The 25,606-nt window shown below is 32.2% G+C and overlaps 1 protein-coding gene across 4 annotated transcripts in view; it reads left to right on the forward strand.

Moving 5' to 3' along the window:
* The window catches only part of LOC112051242 (potassium voltage-gated channel subfamily KQT member 5), a 61,516-nt gene that overhangs the window by 23,818 nt on the left and 12,092 nt on the right, over positions 1–25,606 (forward strand). For 3 of the 4 annotated variants that reach the window (XM_024089815.2, XM_052885095.1, XM_052885069.1), the window contains exons 6-11: positions 2,000–2,128; positions 2,521–2,631; positions 4,713–4,900; positions 6,491–6,642; positions 16,685–16,783; positions 21,889–21,959. In XM_024089815.2, coding sequence (XP_023945583.1) covers positions 2,000–2,128; positions 2,521–2,631; positions 4,713–4,900; positions 6,491–6,642; positions 16,685–16,783; positions 21,889–21,959 — 750 coding nt within the window. The remainder of the gene's footprint in view (positions 1–1,999; positions 2,129–2,520; positions 2,632–4,712; positions 4,901–6,490; positions 6,643–16,684; positions 16,784–21,888; positions 21,960–25,606) is intronic. The other variant, XM_052885019.1, reaches the window with a different exon arrangement.

Raw genomic sequence — 25,606 nt, forward strand, 5'->3', positions numbered from 1 at the left:
TAAACACACCCAGACTGGAAAACACGTTCATTACAAATATTGGGAATCGAACCCACGGCCGTAGATTCGGGAAGCAGGTCATTGTACACTGCGCCACGCTAAGAGCTACCGAGATCAAATGATGAAGGCTTTCATAACCATCTCAAGCTTTCAGCCTATAAAATGCTATGCAAATATTGGTGACGTAATAATAATGTTTTTTGGTTGGTGGGCTTCGGCCGTGGCTAGTTACCACACTACCGGATTCCGGATTTGTGGTATAACTACGACATATTCTAATTAATAATAATTAATTTATTAATTAATGATATTTGCAACTCAACTGTAGATGTTTCTTTAACATCGATCTCGACATTCGACTTCAAATTGAGAAAACGGTTTGATTTACTAATTGTTTTCATCATTACCGATACCGAAAGTTTGTGGAATTGAAATTAGACTAAACATACTTAATGACTGCCGTGTTTCTGTGATCTTTGATCAACGAGTACCTACTTATAAGTAAGTGAATTAATTAAATGGGTCACTATATGGCGTAGTTTGAAAAAGATCGATAAAAATATGTATGAATATTAACAATTGATAAATGTCGATTTTAGTTTGTATATTATCTGTTAGGTTTATAGTTTTCAAGGTTTTCCCCTTATTCATATTAAGTATAAACCTTATAAAGAGAAATTACTAAAATAGGTTTCTGCTTGTGCGATAATTTACATCCGATTGTCAGCAAAATATCATTTTTATAAACCAATTGATACATTTTCTGACTAAACGCTTTCTAGCCTCAAGTAGATTCGTTCGATTGCTAAGTGTGATGAGTAAGCAAAAGTGAACTAGTTCCAATTTCCTTCGACGACCAAGTAGATATACCTAAATACAAAACAAGGCGGGCCTCAATATCCCCTCACAATTGGTTCAGGTTAAAGTTGCATGATCACAATGCAGAGCAAATAAACCCGGAAACCGGCTGCCGCACTTTCGCTCCCTCTACTATATTGACTATGAAAATAAAATACTTACCCACCTTCCCAACCCTTATCAAATCTTTACGACACACTCGTCGCCAAATCTTTCAAGCTCTGTAGTACCAAGATTCAACTCTTCTTTTATTTTATATATGCTAACATTTCTGTTGATTAGTTAATGTAAAGCTTTTATAAAGATAGCTTTATCAAAGATAATTTTACGACAGTAAGCGTACCATGTCAATGAATGCCAACGTTAGTTTGCGTGCCGGAACAAAGATTAGAAAAGTCTTATAAATCATAACTTTATAACGTTGAATGTTGCAGAATAAGTAGTTGACTTCCTTGCAAAACATAATTTAAATTATCTGTAATCAAAAATAATATATAGAAAAACGTGCAAGCAGAGTAGGCAGTCGGGTTTTTTATTTTTTCAATTATTGTATAGTAGGTACTATTACCTAGTTGAAAAAATAAAAAACCGGCATAGCCGACCCCCCACGGTTTTACCCGCTTAGTTCATGTTCCCTTTGGAATACGGGGATAAAACATAGCTTTCTGACACTTGCAAATAACGTGGCTTTCGAGTGTTAAAAGAATTTTCAAAATCAGTAGATCCAAAAAGTACCCCCTACAATACCACAAACTTTACCTCTTTAAATATTAGCATAGAAAATTAAAAGTAACCTCATACATAGATATGGTAATAGAAAAAAAAATAATAAGCTGGTAAGTACTACGAAACTTGGCTTGATCGTCGTGAGATTCTTTGTTTGTCTATACTATAGAGTATGAATGGCCGGAGTTAACACAGAAACTATTGTTTGGTTGATACCGTTTTTCTGAATAGGAAAAATTGCGCTTCGTCGCCGGGAACTAAAGTTGCAGAAAAACAAGTGTGAAACAAAAAAAGCAGAGGAAACTGGAGCCAGCTATACTTAACATCCAATTACGGTCACAATTTCTTTAGGCTCTTACTATTATTTATCTGATCTCCCAGTTTATCAGGTTATAACAAAGTTTATCTTTTTCAGGAATTGATAACTACGCTTTACATAGGATTCCTGGGACTGATATTCGCATCATTCTTAGTTTATTTAGCGGAAAAAGATGTCGCCGATACAAAGTTTAAAAACTTTGCCGAAGCTTTGTGGTGGGGAGTTGTAAGTTAACCTCTTTATAGTGATTTTACATTTTTTGATTCAATTTATTTATCTCACATGAATTACTAGCACATTATTACAGAGACATCGTAACTTTAAATTAGATTCGATGAGAAAACAATAAATAAAATATAAATTGCTCCCAGGTACCAATGGAAACTGTGTGAAAATCTTTCATTTTACGATTATCCATCCATTGATAGATACTTTATGTTTGTCGAGCAGTATATTTAAGAGCGAAATTTCAATTTCCATGACGAGATCTGTACAGATCCCACAGAACAGAGAAATCAATTATCCCTGATACTTACAGTTATGGCAATCTTTTGACAATCTATATCCCACAAACTGATTACTTAAATCTGTTGCTAATGGTGTGTACATTGCCGCAGATCACGCTGTGCACGGTGGGGTACGGCGACATGGTCCCGCAGACCTGGCAGGGTAAATTCATCGCATCCTTCTGCGCTCTCCTCGGGATATCATTCTTTGCACTACCCGCTGTGAGTCTAACGCACATCTTGATTATTTCAATCAAGTTTGTTTAAAGAATTTGAAGCTTATTTAATCAATGATTATTTTATACTATAGATATGTTACGTGTCTACAAAATCACCGCAAAAAGTGATCCGAATTTAGCGACTCCACTGAGGGCACAATTTCGTGTTTACTTACATCATATATTTATGTATATATAGTTTTTACACTTCCTAAACACATAACTCGTCATAGTAGACACTATTTAGGTAGGTATTATGTGTTTAAATAACTTTCGATGTTTAACAAGCAACTAAATGAAATTAAGACAATTTTTGACCCCCTCTAAAGACCCTAAGTGCCCTATCTCTAGTATAAAATATCGTTGGATTTAACAGCATTTCACTTTTTAAACCCATCTTTTCACTAGATTCAAGTTTTCTTATGAGTTAACAAATACCTACACTATGAAGGTATTTGTAAACTGTGTTATACAAACGTACATAAATAGAGTTGATAAGTTCAAAAGTAAGCGATAAGTAAGTAAGCGAAGCGTGGTAATCTCTTTTATCTTACTTATATTTGCTTATCTTATCAACTTAATAAAATGTATGAATAAAAAATAATAAATACATTTTACGTGCAATACTTTTTGCGACCTTTGCATATATTCGTTATATAACTATTTTATATATTATTCGTTAAATAAGCTATTTTTATTAATAGTATCAAACAATTGCATTATTTTTCCTCAATTTACTTCTTAATATGAATGATAACAGTTTAAGCTTATATTGTGCAGATCTGGAAGCGCTTTATTCATTATTTAAAATTCCATTGAGCTTAATATCCACACCGACACGACCAGTAGCGTACGTTCAATCATTTGTGCAGCATTGTCGGTAGGATAACTTTAACTGCGGCTAAATTATAGTTCGGAAAATATCTATTTAAATAATCACACATGTATTAAAATTTGGATTTCGAGGTGTCAATAGTAACATTTTTGGTTACAAATAATAACAAATACCTATTCGTACAGTCACATAATTTAATAAGTGCGGTTTGAGGTAATTAAGATAAAATTTTCAATTTGGTAAGCAGTAAAGTGCAAACCAGTCGATCTCGATAAAAAAAGTTCATAAAAGTTTTAACTTTAACGAAGCAGTGAACGATACGCGATAAAATTGTGCTGCGTGGGTGTTTTGTAATTTTAATATGCGCCACATTTTTGTAACTAACTTTTAAGGCTATGCAAACTGAGACTTTTGCTATAAGAAACTTTCTTACGCTTCTTTTATACGATTCACAGGCTCTAGCAAACAGGAGCGTAGCTACCGCCTTATCAGCAGTACCAGAGATATGGGGCCCCTGGACTACAGGGCCCCTTACGTGTAAAATCAAAATTTAGTAAAGTCTAATCCACAATGTCGCTTAATTTGGTGCTATCCGAAAAATAATCCCGTTCTTTTTGTTTCTTTTGTGAGAAATTTTTACTTGGGGCATCTTAACTATTTTTGATACAGGGCCCCTCCAAGGGGCGATACGCCACTGAAACATACTCTACCAAGCTAAGCTTACTCTACCACGTTTTTGTGCAATGAGCATTTTTATTATTAACATTTTAGCTTCTCCCAATATTAAAGTAAATGTGGCTGAGCTTAGGTTAGCTGCTTGAATAATCATTGATTCGTGCCTGACCTTTTGGGCTATTGTCGCACTCATTACAACAAAAGTTCGAGACTAGTTTGACCTCACTTGAAATTAATTCAAAGTACTAAAGTTCAAACTAGTTTAACCAAACAATGGTGCGAATTCAAAACAGTGTTCCCGTGGAAAAGGATCTTAAAATAATGTCTATTTTTAGGCTCCTCTATTTAATTTGGTTTGTAGATTGGCAATTAGCACTAATACTTCTCTTTCTCGAGTGCTAAGACCTAATTGAGCCTTCCATTAACCATCTGATCTTTTCGATTCGTACTCTTTATTGGCTACAGTTCAAATTGGATTTGGATAATGTAATTTTGTGAAAATGCCTTCAATCTTTAAATTGATTTTAAATTGTTTAATGTAAATACTTTAAAGATGCATAATCGTCTTTTGGCAGGGTATTTTAGGTTCAGGTTTCGCTTTGAAAGTACAACAACAGCAACGGCAGAAGCATATGATCAGGAGACGACAGCCAGCGGCCACCCTCATACAGGCATTGTGGAGGTGTTACGCCGCAGACGAACACTCAATGAGCATAGCGACGTGGAAGATTCACCAAATTCCCCTGCCGAGTCCACAGACTAGGTGAGTCAAACGGCCCTGGCATTTTGATGAGTTAAAGTTTGCCTTCTGTGTTCTACCAATACAGAGGCTATTTCAAACTAGCGGGCCGAATGATTGTTAGGACATAGGACGGAAGTTTGAATGGAAATGTAGACATAAGCTGCGTGCATTTTGATGCGATCATGATTGAGTTCAAGGTTTTACATCCTACAATTACAAGCTACATAGGTACTAGTAATATAAAAGAAAGTTTGTGTGTAGATTGATTAAATTTTTATTTTATAATCATCATATTCTTAGATCGGATATTATAAAAATGTTATGGTTGATTTGTAGATAGAGTCTAGTTTTTAGTAGGATGTAGATATACCCATAATAATATTTTGATAACGAAATCCTAGCCTTTTTCGTAATTTATATTCTAAAAGTGGAACAAAACCACTAGTGGAATTTACGCCGTTGTCCACCAACAACAATAACCACTTCTAAAAGTCCTAGCGCGATGTTTTTGGTTAGTTTAACAGAAAACATGGCATTATTCTGTAAATAAGTAATAAGTAGAAAGTATAAAAATTATTGTGTCAAAAATAATTACTATTGTAGACAAATGTCAAATATCATAATAAAACTAAAAATAATTCAGTTTATTATTTAGCAAATAAAATCCGAAAATACTCGTTGTTATTTATTTTGACATTTTAACAACGAGCACCTACCTACCTGGATAGCAAATATTTGTTTATACAGACAGACAATGATAAAATTCAATTAGATTGGTTGGTTTTGCGGTCACGTATGCGTTCTCAAATTGAGAATCCAGTGCTTGGATTGAGAATAATTCGTTGTTAGCATACGCACCGCAACTCGGCCATTTCCTGACTTCGGGCAGCTTTGTTTATCTAGCTGAGTTTGTTGTGTGGTCTGGGTTTGTTGTGATGCTCTAAGTTTATTGTATGTAGCACAACAAACATACCTCTATTATGTACATGTTAAATATACATATAATATACGTGTATCAACTATTTTTATCAATTATTATAAGTAATTACTGATTCGTAATTTTCAGATTCGTAATTTTTTAGTGTTCAGAAGAAGCAGGCATTAATTATTTTTTGAAAGTTTAAGACACAAAGACACATAAATTACAACATGAATTATTTTATGAGTTGAATTAGTTTATGTTATGAATTATGTTATAATTCAATTATTTTGCCTTTTTCCGTGAAAATTAATAACATCCTCCAGACACGACAAAAACAACAAAATTAGGGTCTCAAAGTATAATATCATTAAAATTACATTTCAACATAAACTATCATGCATCCATTGCCAGACAAAGGCCTCTTAAAAGCATAGCATATACATGTTGTTTTCTCGTCTAGCTACTTTTTGGTATCGACACAATAATATTGATTTTTAAATGTATGAATTGAATGTATTATTCATATAGGTATTGTTATTTGTTCAGTAGCAATATTTCTCGTTGAGTGAACACGATATAAAAATACCATGGCTACGATGAAATTATCACAATACTCCCATTGATAATCAAATTCATTGTCTCTGAGTTAATAAACGTCTGATTGTTAATGACTAATATTCGTTTGACAGTCGGGTGATGAGTGCATCATTCAAGAACAATGCGTCCTTTGTTTCGCGGTTGCCGACTATCCGTCGGCACAAGAGTACCTCCCTGCACTCCCCCGCGCCGCACTCCAAGCCCGCGCATCGATACGACGTCAACGCCAGTGCAGAAAACCTTGGTAAGCTTTTTACGTCAATCCCATTCACTTACTACTACAACTTGCCACTACCAGCTACTACTAGCTACTACTAGCTACTGTTACTGTGTTCACCACTGAAATACTTCAATTATTACAATTTTTCACTCGCTACACAGGACCGTGCCACGACTTCAGCTGCATTTATCGAGTGTCTCGATTAATTACATTCCGATCGTACCGGTACTAATGTACTTTACAACTGGGATTGAAGTTGCCATCTTTTTTCATTAAACTAACACACAGTAGGTAGGTACATTTTGGGTAATAAATAAAAAAGCATCTAGGTACATAGCATTAAAATAAACTATGATGTATATTTTACCTAAAACACAATTTCGATTATTTTATATTTAGCAATTTTATGTGTCATAGAAAAATCCTCAATTTTTAAATATAAACTAATTCTCGCTTACTTTATTTTGGTGGATACCCGGTTCAAAACATCTACCAACGGATACTATCATTTATTTTATTACAAGATTAATTTAACAGGGAATAAATGAACAGTTTAACAAAATGCAAATAGTTTATGACAATAATATGCTTGAATAAAAAATATTCATGTTTACTGTTTTAAGTTCATTTTATTATTTATTGGTTTCGTAGCTACGCCATAAAATATAAAGTAGAGTCATAATAGTAAAAAAGCACTGCGCTGACTAATGGAAATACGCAATATTGTTCATACTACAGACGTTAGCGCTTAGTTAAATTGTGCATTTAAAAGTGATTTATTAACACTTCGTCGGTTACTCAGGAGTTTGATTACACATGATCGAACTGCAAGGCCACGCTGAAGGTATTATTATATTTTTACGTGATTGACTCCAAACACTAGAAAACACTCACGTAAAAAACGAGGCTTTAGAGTTCCAAAAACATACATATCTAACTTCGACTGAAAAGATTTTCACTGCGGAAAAGCCAGGATGTAGGAGTATCAATCAAAAATTGTCACGAATATTCTCATAAAAATGGGTATTCTATATACTGAGTTCAAAAATCATTTAACTTTAAATATTGCGATAGTAATGCGAAATGATAATAAAATCAATCCACTCTCCAATCTACATAACAGATCATGTAACTTCCGACATACGAAAGCTACTAAATTACAATAAATCAACAGATAAAATCCGACGCTTTGGGCACGGTCGTATGTAGTGAGTGGCGAACAACAAGCTTGTACACATTTAAACAATAGTTTGATGTTTTTTCACAATCTAACAAATAACTAATAGCATAAAACTCCAAGCCAATCTATATGTTATTTCTTAGCAAACTAGCGCACTAAAATAATAAATTAACGCAAATATCGTATTGATTGTAACTACTTTAAAGTAAAATGTTAAGTATTAGATTGATGCTGAACAAACGTTGTGTGTATTACATTGTATATTATTTAAAAAAAAAAAAATATCTATAATTATTTTGATGTAGAGTCATTGCACCAAAACTCGTTTTCAATTTGGTTTAAGAATTGTAAGGAAATCAGTATTAATTTGTTATTACACAATAGCAATACCATCATGTAAACAGAAGTACGAGTAGGTGTATTCGCGGCAACTTGTCTCCACCACAGGCCATAGACAGTCACATACGCATTTATAACACGAAATACGGGTACGGTTCAGAAAATGTCAATAAACAGTCGTACAATCATCTCCAATCGGAGCAGACACGCATAGAAGCAACAGTTTTCACTCGCGATAGTAAGTCACATTACAATACTGCAGTGCTCAACAACAACTTTATTTTTTTGGTGAAATGGAGCGTGACATGATATTGCCCTGTTTCATAGATAATCGTACAGCGAGCGGGGACCATGCGTGTTGTCTACTCCATTGTTGGAAAAGCTGCTTTCAAGGTTCTATTCTTCATCTTTTAGACGGCACTATGGCATGACAGTTACAGTCGATAAACTTTGCTGCGTTTCTTATTAAGTAATTCTTATAGCAAAACAAACTTTACAAAAATGTGAATACACAGAAAGTGAATAATTATGTAACCGGCGTAGCACCATTGATACCGGAAACATGTTCGACTTCCGGCTATAATGGCTGCGTTTTTAGTTGAAGACACGATTGCTGATTCTACCTTCCATTTCTTTCTTTTCACTATTTTTTAAAATAAAATTGCACCCGCGTAGTTAAGGCATCGCTTCGAAACTATGAAAAAAATATTGCAACCAGAAGCTTTATATATCAACTATCAACAAAACTAAAAAACAAAGTGGCTTCTAAAATTTATGATCGCTTCCGCGTAAATGCCTATCGACTTAATACATTTAATATTTATTTATAAAGAATGCATAAACTGCGTTCGTTTAGCATCATAGTACGCGGATCACACATTCTGTTATTTTTACATAATACCTACAAGGTGACATTAGCGTACTTATTGGAATGGCTTTCTTTTAAGCTTATATTTTTTGTTTAATTCAATTCATAAAATATATAAATCTATTAAAAGTAAATTAATTAACACTGCTTTGCATTTGTTATGCATGTGATCTAGCTAATAGGTAATGTAAAATATTGTATCTCCATTCCAAAACGTTAATTATACCAACTTATGTATGTAGTTAAATCGAGTAGGTGTACATAGGTTTTGACAATCGATGACCACTGACCCGTTCATAGTTTTCGTAAAAGCGAAGTCATAGTCTGCCTGTCTATACGCTATGTCTAAAGGAGTTAAGGAAACCAGGCAAGTTTTGATGTTACACACTTATTCAAACAATATCTAGAGTGGGTATTAATAATTTTAATTACATCTTATTGTAAGTAGGTAATAAGCTTACAGTTATTTGTACATTTCTTCTTCAAAAAATTCAATATAAGAACATTAAAAAAATAGCTCACTTCTGACTAGCTGTTGATTTTAGCGTAATTTTTTACTTAAATTGGATTCGTCAAAATTTTGAATTATGAAATTATATGTACTTATGGAAACTGCGAATTTAAATCTCTGAGCAGCCTGTAGCCGGGTGCTACGAATAGGATTAGGTAGGCATATGACGGCAGACCAAATTACTAGCCATACCAAATTAGAAACACAGTATTGTTATTAGATATATAGAGACCTCGAATATTTTCCTATTTATCACTGCAGAGCTAAACTTTACCTACGCAAAATAAATGAGTCCTAAATCTTCAGTAGGTAAAAGCCGACGAAGTAAATGGCAGAATTTAATGATTCTGAATGTTTCTGGTAATGGCCATTATATACTTAATAATAAAATAATATTTTTACTACACATTAGCGATCCCTGGCATGCTTGGAAATGCCACGAGAAAAATGATTTTTTTATGGTAACGAGAATCCTACGAGAACAACTCACCAAACTTTCATAGTAATCAGATAAATAATTTTCTAATAACAGAAAGGAGGAACAAACATTCACTTAAATTTATTTTAATTTAATTTATTTTTATTTAATATTTTTGATTCGCCGTAGAAACCGCTTGCCGTTTACTCAGTGGACAATGTATCTCATGTACCTAACCGTTAATAACTTCATCTCCAAATGTAGATTAAAAATATTATAGTTAGTTAACTAGTCCCTGTACCTAATATCAAAATATTTCAGACTTACCTAAGTCTTTCAAAACTTTTCATAGTGTAAACTTTGAATTCAAAGTTGACAATGTTGGCATTAGGTTTAATTGTTCATATTTGTTGTAAAAATTGGATGTTTGTGTAAAATATGCCAAATATTGATTAAAAATATATTGTTGCTTTTAAAAAGTACCTAACTATGTCTAATGTCAAAAATCATTACAGAATTTTGTATTTTAAGTGAAACAAAACTTTTCACAATGTGATCTTTGCATTCAAAGTTGACAATGTTGGCATTAGGTTTAATTGTTCATATCTGTTGTGAAAATTTGATGTTTGCGATAAAATCACGGATTTATATGAAATCAATAATTTAATCAGGGAACTCGCATAAGTAATGTGTAAGTGGTGCCAAGTAGCCCGGGATTCCCGTAGCCCTTTTAACAACCATGTGCCGTTTTATGCCGCCCCCACCCTCGTTATTGTCTGTTGTTCTGGCTGGCTTTTATAGTATAAGATCCGATTTAAAAACGTCCTTCACCCGCTGAGTGCCAGATGAAAAGATTTTTTTGTTAAATACAATGTCTGTCTAGACATTTACAGGTATATCTAATACCAAAGATTTCATACTATTAGACTGTCTGTATATCACTAGCGCGTCGAAACTGAGGCGAATAACGAAATTTATTTAAACAAATAATACCTAAATATTCTTTACAATGTCGCGTTGTGTGTTCCAGGGAAGTGTAAAATATATACATAAATATAATACAATGTAAGTAAACACAAAATTGTGCATATGTGCGCTCAGTGGTGTAGCTAGTAGGCACTTAACTATCTAATAGTATAAAATCGTTGCCTAATACTACTAATCACATATATTTTGTGAAAAATTAAGTAGGTAGTCGTAGTATGTGTTATTTAATATAATATTCCCCATAAAAACAACATTTACCTACAACATTTTCGATTTCGTTAATTAAAAAAAGTGTTTTCTTTAATCGCGGGTTTCCGTTGATGTAAATATTATGCATAGGTTTTTTAAAAATAATAATTAGAATCATAGCCATGAAGGCTTTGTTTTTAATTGAGAATGATGCAATAATAAAACAAAATTTCTATAAAATGAGCTGTACGTTCTTTGGTATTATTTGAATTCTCCATCTTTGGATATTATTTTAATAAATAGAAGTTTTGATACGCGCCCGGATACGGGAGTTTCCGCTCTCTGTTTCCAAATACCTTGCCAAATGACTGAATCCTTATAAAACAGAACATAATACATTCTTTTAGTAGGTATTTAAATATGAAACAATGTCTTTGTTAGCTTAATATAAGCTTGCTTATAATATTGAGCTTGAATAAATCATTCTTCCATAATATTTTGAACGACAGTGATGCAAAAATAAATGCACTGTTATTCGTAACTAAAGCTGCTAACCCAAAATAAGATTTTGAGAACTTAACTTAGTAGTTACCTACGTGACTATATATAGATTGTCAATAAAAGTTCTTAATATTTAAAAGTATTATACAAGAAATACATAGATTTGTTTTCCTTAGTAATAAGTATTTGAGTATTTTCTTAATTATAATTAAAAGTCCATTCATTAGTATCCATCTGAAATAGGTAACCAGGATTGCCGTTCCGAAGCGTTGTAAAAATCTGTTTTGTCGTGCGTTATTGTGACCATTGTGAAACCTCAAAAGTAAAAAAAAATCTTAGATCGAAAGAACCTTGTAACCTAAAACATGTAAAGTAAAAAACGACCGGTTGAGGGTTAACTGCTTGTAGTGAGAGAATGGAGTAAATTCTCAATGACGTAGATTGTTGGCATTTCTAAAGACTCACTATTCGTATCTACATATTATAATACCCAGATGACCTTATAAACTTTGTGTAACAAAAATTGTTTTGTTTTTTTGTGTGTGACCCAAATCTTAAAAAGGTTCATGGCATCGTTGAATATAAAAAAGCCAACCAACTGGGATTTCCGAATGTATAATAAATAATACTTGCAGTGACTCCTGATTTCGTCCGCGTGATATCCTTGACGCTGTTAACTTCAAAGAAATGATTTACATACAAGGCTCCGCACAGATTTCCCCCTTTGAAGTACAAATTTTGAAAAACATTTATAGTGATTCTCTAATGATATTAAATACTATAATCGTATGAAATTATCATTGTGAGTCTCTATGTTACAGTACAAACACTTGTTCAAATACGTGTAGCTCTAGTAGAAGTTCCGACTGGGCGTTGAAAATCAACTTACACTTTTAGCCTATAATGCTAAAAGTGTTAAGTGTAAGCCCTATTGGATTTGGTAGATTAGATAAAGCAACTAATAATAATAATAATAAAATTTCGGCTTTTCGTTAGCAATATGTTTTTTGTTTTATAGGCAATATTTTCTTCAAATTAAAAAAGTAAGCGCGCTGGAGAACAGAAATACGAGTGTTTTATTTTGTAACTTAGTATCGTCATTAGTAGTAGGCAATCTATGATTTTAAATATATGGACAAGATTTTTAATATATTTTTCATTGTGGTTATATACTATAAGATGTTGTTATAGGTTAGCTAATTACGTAATATCGCAAGCCAGATCCCTTAAGTAGAGTCTATATAAAGTAACCGACTTGGTATTACATAATAAAAGTATTTAAATAGGTTAACAATGTGAATATGAAAAATTAAAACTATATAAGTATTTAGAGATAAATGAGGAACCAAATAATTACATCTTTGTGGTGTCTACGGACTCATTTCAGAAAATGAGTAAGGTATTGACCTTTTCTCCAGATAGGCTACACTCATAAATCTTTCTCCCACGGTCACATTTTATGTGCAATACTGACATTAAGTACACTTTGAGGAATATTACAGCTTGCTGTTAATATTATGTTATTTTAAACAACTTAATACCTTAATTTTCTTTATGAAAATCCTCAATAAAATTATTAAATGAACCTTTGTATTCGCTTAAAATTGTTATATTATAGTTTTACAATTAATAAACTACTTCGAAACCGATATTTCAAAAAGGATTCAGTTTCAATGAATGATGCAAAGAGCTTTTATACGTTTCACAACTTTGAAAAGTTTGTACTTAAAGATTACCTGTGTAAGAAAGAGATACCAAACCGATCGATAGTTTGCTTAGACATTAAGTGGCAACCACTGCATTGACCTCATTATTTAGGTGTTTCTTTACTGCAGTAAAATCAATTAACGAATTCCGTTTTCAATTTATGGTTATGTATGCAAGGTGCTTAATATTCGACCCACATGGAGGCCAGTCTGCATTCTTACCTTCTTGATTTTGGGCGGAACAATTTTGATACAAACAAAGAACTTTTGTTTTTATTCTACTAGGTATATACATGGCTTTTGGATTTCAGAAACTCGGTCCTTTAAGCTTTCGGTCAATCGAATGTACCAGCTCTAAATTAACTCAAGCGAGAAAAAAAGCCAGAATCCATTATTTATCGTTTGTTGTGTTTTCGATCAACTTGTGTACGCTTTTGATCTCTCAAACGTTGATTTGAGGAATAACAATGCTGAAAGTGTCTTCGAATTGTGTGAAATATCTGCCACTCCAGCGAATTTTCGTATAATCGTTGTAATTTAGGAAGCTAAAGAATAGGAGGGTCACCTTTTAAAATAAGGTTTTTTGATTTTATAGGCGTGAAATTTGTCTTTATTATGTACTCGTATATCGGCAATATGTATACATTATTATGTTCTACTGGGTCGCCCATGAACAATGCTTTTGATAAATAAAGAGTTTCCTTAGTTTTAGTTTTTTGCGTCATGTAAATCTAAAGACAGAAAATAATGCGTACCCATTTAAAATAATTCTTCGATTTGCTTGAAATTTAAGAAAACAGTGAATTTTATAATAATTATAATTTATACGTAACTTTATCGATAAATAAATCCATAATGTCTTTCTAGTCTGGTCGGATAGTGTGAAACCTGAGAATAATCGTTAGAATTGGATGAAAAATACAAACGATTGGTCGTGAAATAAAATTCTGAGAAAGCACAATTTTTTCATTTTCTGCAAGCCAACATTTCATTTTTTATAACCTCAAAACGAAACCCTGAAATTTCCTCCCGTCAGCTTTTTCACTGTAACTCAAAAACTATCAGTGATATTGTAAATTTAAAAAAATTTCCTTAGAGCAGAGAAAATTTACTATAAAAAACTATAACACTCAAAAGTTTGGCTAAAATTTTTTTGATATAAATTTGACAACGAAAAAGGCGTTTCGCCCGGCCGCTGAAACAAGGGCATGTCGCTGTCGCAGCTAGGAAAGGCATTACCATATCACTGATAGTTTTGAGTTATAATGAAAAAGTTGAGGCCCTATTTCAGGTTTTGTTTTTAATTTATAAAAACTGCAATTTTGGCTTGCAGAAAATAAAAACAAAAAAACGCCTTCTTATAGTTTTATTCAGCGTCGAATAAGGTATCAACCATTCTAACGTTTTTTGGCAGGTTAATTTTCCGTCGACTAGTGTATTCATTTATTCGAAAATTTCTCGTATGATGTCGAATGTTTTCTATGTTATCTTTATTTTATTGAGTAAATTTGTACTGATATTCTCAAACAGGGCTTTTCTTCAAATTATTATCTATCCAATATATAATAGTGTTTTGTCAGTTATTTTTTTTCCTCTATGGATAGGTATTCGTATACACCAATGTAAGAAACATACGGCCAATCTGGATAATTTTGGTACATAATACATATTTCATGAGGTTTGAAGAGGAAGGTTTATCCGATACTTGTAGTTGCTCCTCGTACGTGCATGTTAGTAAACTACTCCTTTATTTTGTATTAGCCTTTGTCTCAGTTTCTACTGATGATACATAGGACTTCTTCTTTATCTAGGTATTAAAAATATAATAAGGAGATTTATTATTTTTTCTCTCATTGATTTAATTGTACTTCTTTAAATTTTAACAATGGTAATAAAATACAAAATATAATACTAAACACTATTGAAAATTAATATAAAAAAGCTCATGTATTATTATTATATAATAAGGAGACTTATTATTAAAACTAGCGGACGCCCGCGACTTCGTCCGTGTGAAAATTTATTTAAGCTTTCAACCCCTATTGCAACCTCTTCGTTTATATACATATAATAAATAGTCTACTAATAATTTTGCAAATCAAAACATGAACGACTTATATTAAAGAAACTTAAACACCTTTTTAACCTTTTAGGGGTAAAATTTGAAAAATCTTGAATTACATTATTTTAAGTTTATTTCTGGTAGTACACATACCAATTTTCAAAATGAGACTTGAAAAATTAAAGACTTTTCATACTACCTTGCGACCCCTATTTCATACGTATTATGGTTTCAAATCGATCAAAATTCAATTGAATTCGTTGAGTAGTTTCAGCGTGATGCCCGGTCATCAAGAATATTTCAAACGACCTAACTTCGTTACTATACGTTGTGATGTTGTAGTGGGTATCTCTGGCTCTACATAACCGATTTTAAAAAAATCCCACGGGAGCGGGAACTACGCGGACTGTTAGTATATTATAACAACTAGATAATTACTTAAAAATATATTACTATCGAAAACTTATGATCTTTTCTGCTCAGTTTAATAGTTGATCCGAGTAACTAAAAATAAATATTCCATTTTTAATAAAATATTTATGAATGAAATTGTACTATTCTAAATTTTAACCAAGCGATAACCAGTTAGTCATAAAAAGGCTAAAACAAAAAAAAACGTCTATACGATATGCCGCCACCTTCATTAACGACCACGAATAAAGTAGGTAATGTAAGTTTGTCACGCACTTTACTAATTTCAGCCTCCCGGCCGTGTTGCTATCTAAAATCAATAGGGAGAGCTTTTGTTCACAGCCTACAACACAACTCCGATATTACCATGCCTCTGTATTTTGTTGCATACATATCAGAATTACAAAATCTATGGGATTTAAACCCACTTTAGTTAAGGTAAAAGTAGTTTCTATTAATGCGTTTATTGGCAGCCAAGAAAGGGCATATCCAATTTTTTTTTTATTGGAATTAGTAATTTATTTAACCAACAGTAGTACTCAATATCTATCATGCGTGTTAAATCTTTTAATTATCTAACAGAATATAAAATGTGTAAAACTGAAGCTCTTAGATACTCACTCTTAAACAGTCACTCAGAAGCAGAATTCATGCCAATACCAAATTGATATCACAAGGGGGCCTACCCTTCTATCAAAAGCATCACTTATTTATGCATAATAGTATACAGACAGCTAACTGACAGGCAGACGGGCGGATAGGAATCGGGATTTACTACAATGAAACTAAATGATATCGCAACGTTGTAGCTTGGCATCTACCCTATTTGGAAGTAGGAGTTGCTATGGGTACATGAGAACGGGTGCAGTGTTGAAGTGAGAGTATGTGTGACAGGCGCTACCAACGGCCGCTCAGGGCGCACTCGGGCTATCAACCCTTCCTTCAGCGAGGACTCGGTGGCGGAGACGGCGCTCTCCAAGAGAACCTCCGACGGTAAGAGCTAAAGAGGCTATGAATATTTGTCCTTCCATTTACAAACCAAACCTCTTCGTCTTATGACATGCTCTCACTGTCGCTTCTGAGTAGCTAACTGGAACTGTTACCTGTGTACAGATTTTCCAATTAGACGTTCTGTCGCAATGAACATAGCTATCATGTTTCATGTAGTTCCTTCTTCTAGTCACTTGTACCTTTTATACTATTTGTATCGTTGGTTAATACTTACTAACCATAATAAGTAAAAATCAAATCATTAGATAAAACATCTAAGTTAACGATATGTACTTGTACCTAGGATGTGTGTTTTTAATAATTTAATTAATTTTCTTTGGTTTTCAAAATCAATTAAAATTTCTTTATTCAGTGAGAACTTTTGTTCATTTTGATTTCTTTTTGCATTATTATTTTTATTATTATTATAAAAAAAAATATAATGATAACTTTTTTAACACAATCCTGTTCCATTCCAAAATTTAAAATAATCTGATTTTCAGGAAATCAATAGCCAACACCCGCAATTCCGTAAGCATGAAATTCCGTTTAACCAGCCCTAAGGTTGACAGTTGGGCGCTAAAAGTAGAGTATCATAACCAGGCTCACATTTTATCTCTATACCTAAATTTCACCAAAATCGGTTTACTGGTTTAGCCGACAGTATTTATTTATGTACCTATTGGATATACTTTTGAAAACACATCTCATCTCCTTTTGTAGAATTAATATTAACCTCATGTATCACGTTTGTTGCATCCTTGATGACTTGTTTAGCTTTGTGTTATAATTTTAGATGTCCTACATTAATGTACCAATCGTATTCAAATCGTAGTATATAACTATTGAAGTCACAAGTTTTAGCTGGATAATAAAGACTTTGGTAAAATCATTTTGTCATTAATATAAATACCAGAAATCATCATTATCAATCCATATTCAGCTCACTGTGTGAGTCTCCTCTCAGAATGAGAGGGGTTAGGCCAATAGTCCAGCACGCTGGCCCAATGCCGATTGGCATTAATTTTTGAATAATTCAGATTATTCAAAAATGCAATTACAAGAATCCGGGACCATCAACGACTTTTAAAAATGTAACGCTCTTAGGAGTACATCCAAAAAAGGTGATGATAAGCGTTATATAGACTTAATTTTGTTTCTAATTGTTTATGTTTTAGATAAAATTATAATGACTTAATATAACATTTTCTTATTTTCGTTCGTTTCGTTTCTACGGTTTTTAAATTAGGAGTATGTGTGTATGTGTGTTTTAATAAATATCCTTGAATGCAACTTTATAAATTATTCTAAAAAGTTTTCTTTTGATAACAATCCTTCTATGGACCATAGAGCAGTTACTCTTTTGTGTTAGTTGTGAAGCCAGATGATGCAAGATTCAAAAACCAATAGATTTTGTTTATTTTTTGTGAAACTCAATATTTCACAAACCCTGCACTAACCTTTTCCGATCCCGGTGGAATTTCGGATAAAAAGTAGCCTTTGTTTGTTCAGTAATCTCTTTGCTCTTCCAGTGAAAGTTTTTTCATAATCGAGACAGCCATTCAGACAGATAATCATTTTAAAAAGTTTGTTTGGGTTTTAATATCGTGTAATATGTAATATCGTTAGCTGCACTTGAGAAAACAGATATTTTGTAATCAGAGATATTTTAAGTTATCAAGATAGCTCTGGTAGGTACCTTAGTGAATCTACTCATTTTGGTTGTCCTATCTACTGATAAAAGTCGGGCTACTGACTTCGTCTAATAAAATATTTAAATCATTCCTATCATAGGTAAGCTAATACTAAATCCACATTCATTATTGAGGATTGTTATTGGCAGATATTTGTTCAATATATTGGATTAGCAAATCTGATACAGCGAAGTCCGCCAAGTCGGCGGGTAGAATTACCGTTGTTTCAACAATCGAAAATCCTTATATTTATTACTAGCGGACGCCCACGACTTCATATGTAAACTTTCAGTTACCCCTACCCTAACCTACCCTACACTACTTCTACCCTACCCCTACCCTACCCCTTCAGCCGTTATAAAGATTAGTCCGGACAAACAGACCGACAGACAAAAATGTATTAGTTATCGTGTAAATAAACATATGATATATTATGGTGACGCCCACTTCGCAGCAGAAATCGTAATATTTATATTTCGCTATAACTTCAAAACCGAACATCCAATTTTAATCATTCAAAGGCCAAATATTATCGACATAAACTGTACTTTGTGAATTTATTTTGATAAGGATTAATAGCATGAGTAAAATAAATGCGTTTAAATGAAGTCCAAAAAAATTCAAAATTTTTAAATAAAAATATGTTATCCCTATTTTTCCCCAAATAAAATTTTGCCTTTGTTACTAGTGGATAATGTAGCTTTCAAATGGTGGAAGAATTTTTAAAATCGGTTCTGTAGTTTTTGAGCCTATTCATTACAAACAAACAAACATACAAACGAAGTTTTGCTCTTTAATTCAGTATAGGTTAGGTTAGGTTAGGTTAGGTTAGGTTAGGTTAGGTTAGGTTAGGTTAGTTTATTGAACGTAGAACGAACGTATATTTTCTATTGTCAAACGAATATAGTAGAATTTCCTCAAAGGTTTCGAATTTTATTGTATGTGAGTGTATATTTAATATTTTGTATTACTATGTGTAAATTTAAACTCGAAATTAAAATATGAATCAACCATCAATCGATCGATAGCTTTGTATAAGTATTTGTTGTTGTTCTATTGTAATTTATTGAAGAAAAATAATTAAATCGAAATATCCCTACATGTTTAAATTATAATCATTTTAAACAACTATCACCTCCAGCTTAAATTATGTATTTATTGCGAAATAAATGGATTTCTAGGTATCTCCTAATTTTATTTCATGTAAGTTTCAACGAGGTAAGCGATTTGCGTAGCCTTGATTCAGTACTCAGTGGGGGATCCTCTCGAATAGGTTCATTAATATTTTGTTATCTTTGCTTTAATATTTTACGTTTAATAGTAATAAGTGTTTTTATTATTATTATAACCATTTCATCATAATTTTAAAAGCGATTAATCCTACCAATATAAACAGGGATGATGACAGTTTTTTAATTAGGAGTATGCTAATAGTAAGTAATTTTGTATAAGTAACAGGGTATCTGCGATCATTACTTTCGGAGCTACAGGTATTTAAAGGGCCAGATTTGCGGCGCTGCCACGGATCCCTGAAAAACGCACCATCCAAAATGGTACGATTTAATGACGTCGTAGGTCATAATGATTGTTAGATTTTTATGGGCGTTCAAAATTACTAATATCTTGGTTATTTGTGCGTTGATGTTTATAGTTCATAATTATTGAATGCAAATGTCACATTTAATGCAAAAATGAATTTTCATCTTATCACGATAAAAGATTTTTAATAGATTTTGAAATTTATAATCTTATTTATTTTTCCAATATCCAGACAATCTTTGCTTTTTACGTATAAATTAGTTAACATTGACCTTATTTGCCCGAATGTATCATAAAAATCAATATATTCAAACCCATTATAACTTAATCCAAACTTTAGTGGGTGTCTAAAGTGCACTTAATTAGTAAAAAATACTATGTACCTACTATATATAATATGTACTACGAAACTACGTAAAAAAAATTAGCGCTGCAAAGACGTCTACAGAGTATGGATTTTCCTAATAATTAGTAAATTTCCTGCAAAAGAAATTCACAAATTACTATAAGTACGGGTATTATTTGTACTCGTACGTGTTATGCAAATATGACGGGAATTTCTGTGGTGTAATATATTTGTTATTTCACATGAGTAATGCGTACGTACGAGACGGACAGTTCGATGTTAAGAAAATAAATGGTGAATGGGAACATCAACAGCTATTATTTATAGTAATTTGTACTAGTGATATCCATGAATATGCATTATCTAAATTATATTAATATAATCAGAGGTGAAAGTTTTCGAAGGTGTTGAAATATAAGCATAAAAATGAAAAAGGAAAATCTATTTCCATAGATAGTGTCTACGAGTGTAGTGCATACTTGTAGAGTATTGAATAAATGAATCAATGAATGAAATATAAGTACTTTATTGTACACCAAAAATTATATATAAGCAAGTAATTAACATAAAAACTAATGCACAATTGGCGGCCTTATGCCGCTAATCTCTTCCAGACAACTAGTAAACATTAAAGTTAATCAACAACATTATAGTAGTGAAAAATATAGTTATGAAGTTTGTATGAAGCCTTACTTTGTTTTTTAGAAGATAGGTCGCAGGTTTTAGATCTCAAATATAGGAGGATTTTAGGGTATTTTACCAAAGGGATAATGGGATGAGAAGATTTTAATGTCAAAATTATGGTTTATATTAATCTAAAAGTGAGATTTGGTAAACAGAGTCAATAAAGTAAAAATTAAATAACTGAAAACAATTAGAAATTAAATAAGGTATTGTGTGTGTATTATTTTTCGGTTTCGGTAATTATACTTATGTCGGATACGATTATTAATCATATTAATGAATTTTATTAAGAAGTAGGTTTATTTTTTATAAACTAAACATGTATGATACATACAATAGTCTATTTTTTATGAGTGATATTTTCTAACTATATAAATTATAAATCTACCTAATAAAATACCTAATAAAATAATCTACTTGGACAAAAATCGCCGTTTGCAATTTCGTTAATAATATTAATGGCTCGCAGACTTTTATATTACACAACATAACAGTAATATTATGCTGCAACTGCAACTTTTCTATTAAAATAATCTTAAACAATTTCTTTTAGGCAAAATAATAAGAAACATTGCTTTGTAGGATAGCTCAAGGCAATTTATTTTTAGATTTTAATTTAAAAAAACTTCCATTAAAAGAAAGTTGCCAAGTTAATTTTCGTTTAAAACAACAGCTTGTTTTCAAAAATGGTGTTTGAAGATTTGTAATATCGTTCGTTGTGAAGGAGGTTTTAACGACCGTCTATATTACAAGGGAGCACGGGTACAGCGCCCGCACTCTGCCGTGACTTTCCAAGTCCATTATCTTGTTTCAGAAGTTTAATTGAATATTACGTTTTGATGCAGACGAGGACGAGGAGCCACGCTGCGTCACGTTGACTCCGCGTCACAAAGCTGCCATTCGTTTTATAAGAAAGGTGAGTTGTATCACGCTTCTTACGTAATTTATAGTTTACGTACTAAACTAATTGTTAAGATCTATTTATACTACTGCCTTTCTTTATGAGTACTGTTTACCAACATATTTTTATCTATATTCATAAAAACATAAAATGAAAATTTTTCCATTTTTCGAATATAGATTTAGATGGTGACATAATTATTGTATCACGCGATACAAAATTAGAAATGAAGGTAGAAAACGCACGTCATTTCATAAGTTATTTATTTTAAATTATGTATGGTTTGTTTATGAAATGTTATATAAAATATATTAACCATATCTTATTCTTCTAAGCTTATTAGTCAAATTTATTTTCATTAATTTAAGAACAAGTGAAATATAATTATTGTTAGGTGTGAAATGACTAGTGACTTATACCCTCATTTTTAATTTGTTTGTTGGTAAACAGTACTCATCAAGAAAGGCTGTAGTATAGTATAATGTAATAGCACGAGAATCTGGCATACGAAATTTATATCATCATCTGTTATATAGAAAATATATTAAAAAAGAAATAAATTATAGAAAATATTCACTTTGACACATTGAAAATTAACGACGTTATATTGTGTTGTGGCCGGATAGTATTAAACGATAAATTTTCTTTTTAATTTATTCATTTAGTTACAGAATAAAAAAGAAATTATAAGATAGTTAAAAAACGTATAGCTACTGGTTGATTTGTTGAGGAGTTAGTAAAATTAATGGCAAAAATGTTTTCTTTCTCTGAACATACCGTATAAAATAATAAATAGTCTCAATCAATAGCAATCTTCTGGAGAACATCAAAATAACGAGTTTAATAACAATCTCTTTTGCGTAACAAAATTATCTACCCACAGAAAATTCACCTATGACGTATTTATACTGAAATGCTTAACGTATTGAACAAACTGAATTTGCGAACAGACAGAACACTTATCATAACTGAACCTTTGACTAACAGTTTTACATAATTATGTGCATACGTTATTCACAGGTCTATATATAGGTGGGTATGTAGCAAATTAATCTAAAACATCGAATATCTACTGGAGTATATCAAGTACTTAGATACTCAATTCTTGGATAAAGTAGGTTAGCTAAAATGTTATTTAATGGAAGTGATTCAGCTAATGCTTTTAGTAAAAGTAATATACATAGAGTATAGGTATTATATCTATTATAGAGAGTGGATTTTATGTACCAACGGTAATATCAAAATTAATTTTAGGGTTACATAACTTGAAATAGAGATCCATACTCGTATATCATCATCACCGTGTTCTTTTCTATTAGCTAAACAAATCCGTTACACAGTTAATACAGTGAATGAACACAAAGCTTACAAAGCTCCTATTCACACTAAATTCGCTTTATTGGTTCAAAAATTTACTCGTATTCATCTTGAATTATTTCATGAACGTCGGGTTTTGGCCGAATGGACCTGTGAAAAACTGATATTAGGGAGTGTAGTTTCAAGAACAATAACAGTGTTATTCTTTATCTTTTATATGTAATTTGTTCCTAAATCTCGTTTGTTGATAATATTACTTAACTTTAGTATTTTTCAGAAATCTAAACTTTACCTACTTTGAATTTCAAGTTTCTTAGATTACTATTTTAAATAATTTAATAATGGGGATAGACTATCAGAAATATTGAAACTATAAAAATCGGTTTCCAGTTGATTTATAGTTAAATACAAAATCAGGCAGGGTTCTAATTTAAAATTCAAGCCCCGTTTCATCTAATTCCATTCAGTGGAACCTGAGATACGACTATGTTGCATAGCTTGATCCAATTAGATGAAGTCGCATGCGAAATTAATTTTACATTGGGCTGAGATGGAACGTAATCCCAGTCCCACGTTTGTGTCCTTGTAAATTTTGAATTACAGCTTACCAGACAAAAGCACTAGTTATATGAAATTGGACACAGATTTTATCTACGCTTCTATCTATCCTTGTCGTACATTTTTATGTACGAATCGCTACGATTATAGCTAGTAAAAATTCGATTTTCTTAGACATCATGATAATTATGTTTAAAAAACACAATATATTCTGCCTTTGGTGCACTGTACAGAAGGTTCGTGTTCCAATAAGAATTCTGCTCACCTTTCAGCCTGTTCATAATTTATCAAATGTTGAAGTAGCGAAGTGAAGCAGTCATCGAGCTGTGCTGAATTTTTTAGCTGTTTACAATGTCCAAACTTTATAGCTTGACCCAAGTTTGTTTTTAATTTAACAGTTCTCTTTCACGGCATCGCGATACATATAAGTTTCAACATTATATACCTATTCACCACAAGCTACGTCTAGCCTCACGGCTCGCGTCTGTTTCTATTGACGTACTAGCAAGTCCGTGTGTGTGCCAGATGCGTTATAATTAGTACATACGGATAAAGAAAAATAAACTTACATTATTATGTCAATAAATTACAAATTTAACAACAATTTGGATCGTATATTTATTTGAGAATTAGATAGAAGCCAAGAAACGAAGTTAATGGAGATGTAACTATACTCGTATCTATTATTAATTTAAGATGATATTTTCTTTATATTTGCCATGGTACATAAGTGTGTCTTATGACATTCTGACAGATGAAGTATTTTGTGGCCCGACGTAAATTTAAGGAAGCATTAAAGCCCTACGACGTAAAGGATGTAATAGAACAATATTCCGCGGGCCACGTCGACCTGCTGGGCCGAGTGAAAAACGTCCAGACTAGGTACTACGAGAACAATACATCTACCGGGGCTGTCTGTATTCTTTATCTGTACGTATAATCGAACAGGAAATCAATAGTACAAGTACATACACTTCAAACGAAATAGACCAACTATTCTATGTACGTAAAGCTTTACATTGAAAACGTTATGACGAGGGTACTACCGATTTTTCTACTGATATTTTTGGGTGATAATATTTCGACTATACGTATAGATTTAACGCCCCTTCTTAACACAGCCCAGCGATATCCTATAAACTGTGCACTTTAATTTACTTGTTATCTATTCTACATCTTATATTAGCTTTCTCTCGTCTGGACTATACACATGCTCTATGTAGAGAAGCTTCAATTGTAATACCTATTACAATACTACCTATCTATACCTAGTAGCTTACGTAAACTGTAGTGTGTGTGATGCTAACGATATTTCTGAAGCCCTATTTACAGTGAATATTATTAACTATTTCAAAATAAAGCTGCTGAAATTTTTCTGTGTTAGAAAGAGAGACGAATACATTTTATAAAATTGAAATTGCACATTTAATGAAAAATTTCTGCAGTACGACTACCAAGATAGTGGTTCGTGTTTTCGTTCGAAAATAGTTTTGAAACTTTTATCACAAGTAGGTAGACGATATGAAAATATTTTTCCTCCTAACTCATCAATCTCTTCGTACCTACATGATATCGTGTTTACAATGCCTACCTACCCACACGCATGACTACTTTATTTCGCTAGGGTTACAATAAAATTAGACACTCCTTTCATCACAACACAACTATTAGATATCTACCCTTTGATCAGCTTGTAAGTAGGTACAAACATTCAATACCTATCGCTCAAACTTTGACGTGAGCCAGAAATAGCGTTAGTTCAGAGAACAATACGATGACTTCAATAC

The sequence above is a fragment of the Bicyclus anynana genome, chromosome 1, assembly GCF_947172395.1.
Source record: "Bicyclus anynana chromosome 1, ilBicAnyn1.1, whole genome shotgun sequence".
In the NCBI taxonomy this organism is placed as follows: domain Eukaryota; kingdom Metazoa; phylum Arthropoda; class Insecta; order Lepidoptera; family Nymphalidae; genus Bicyclus; species Bicyclus anynana.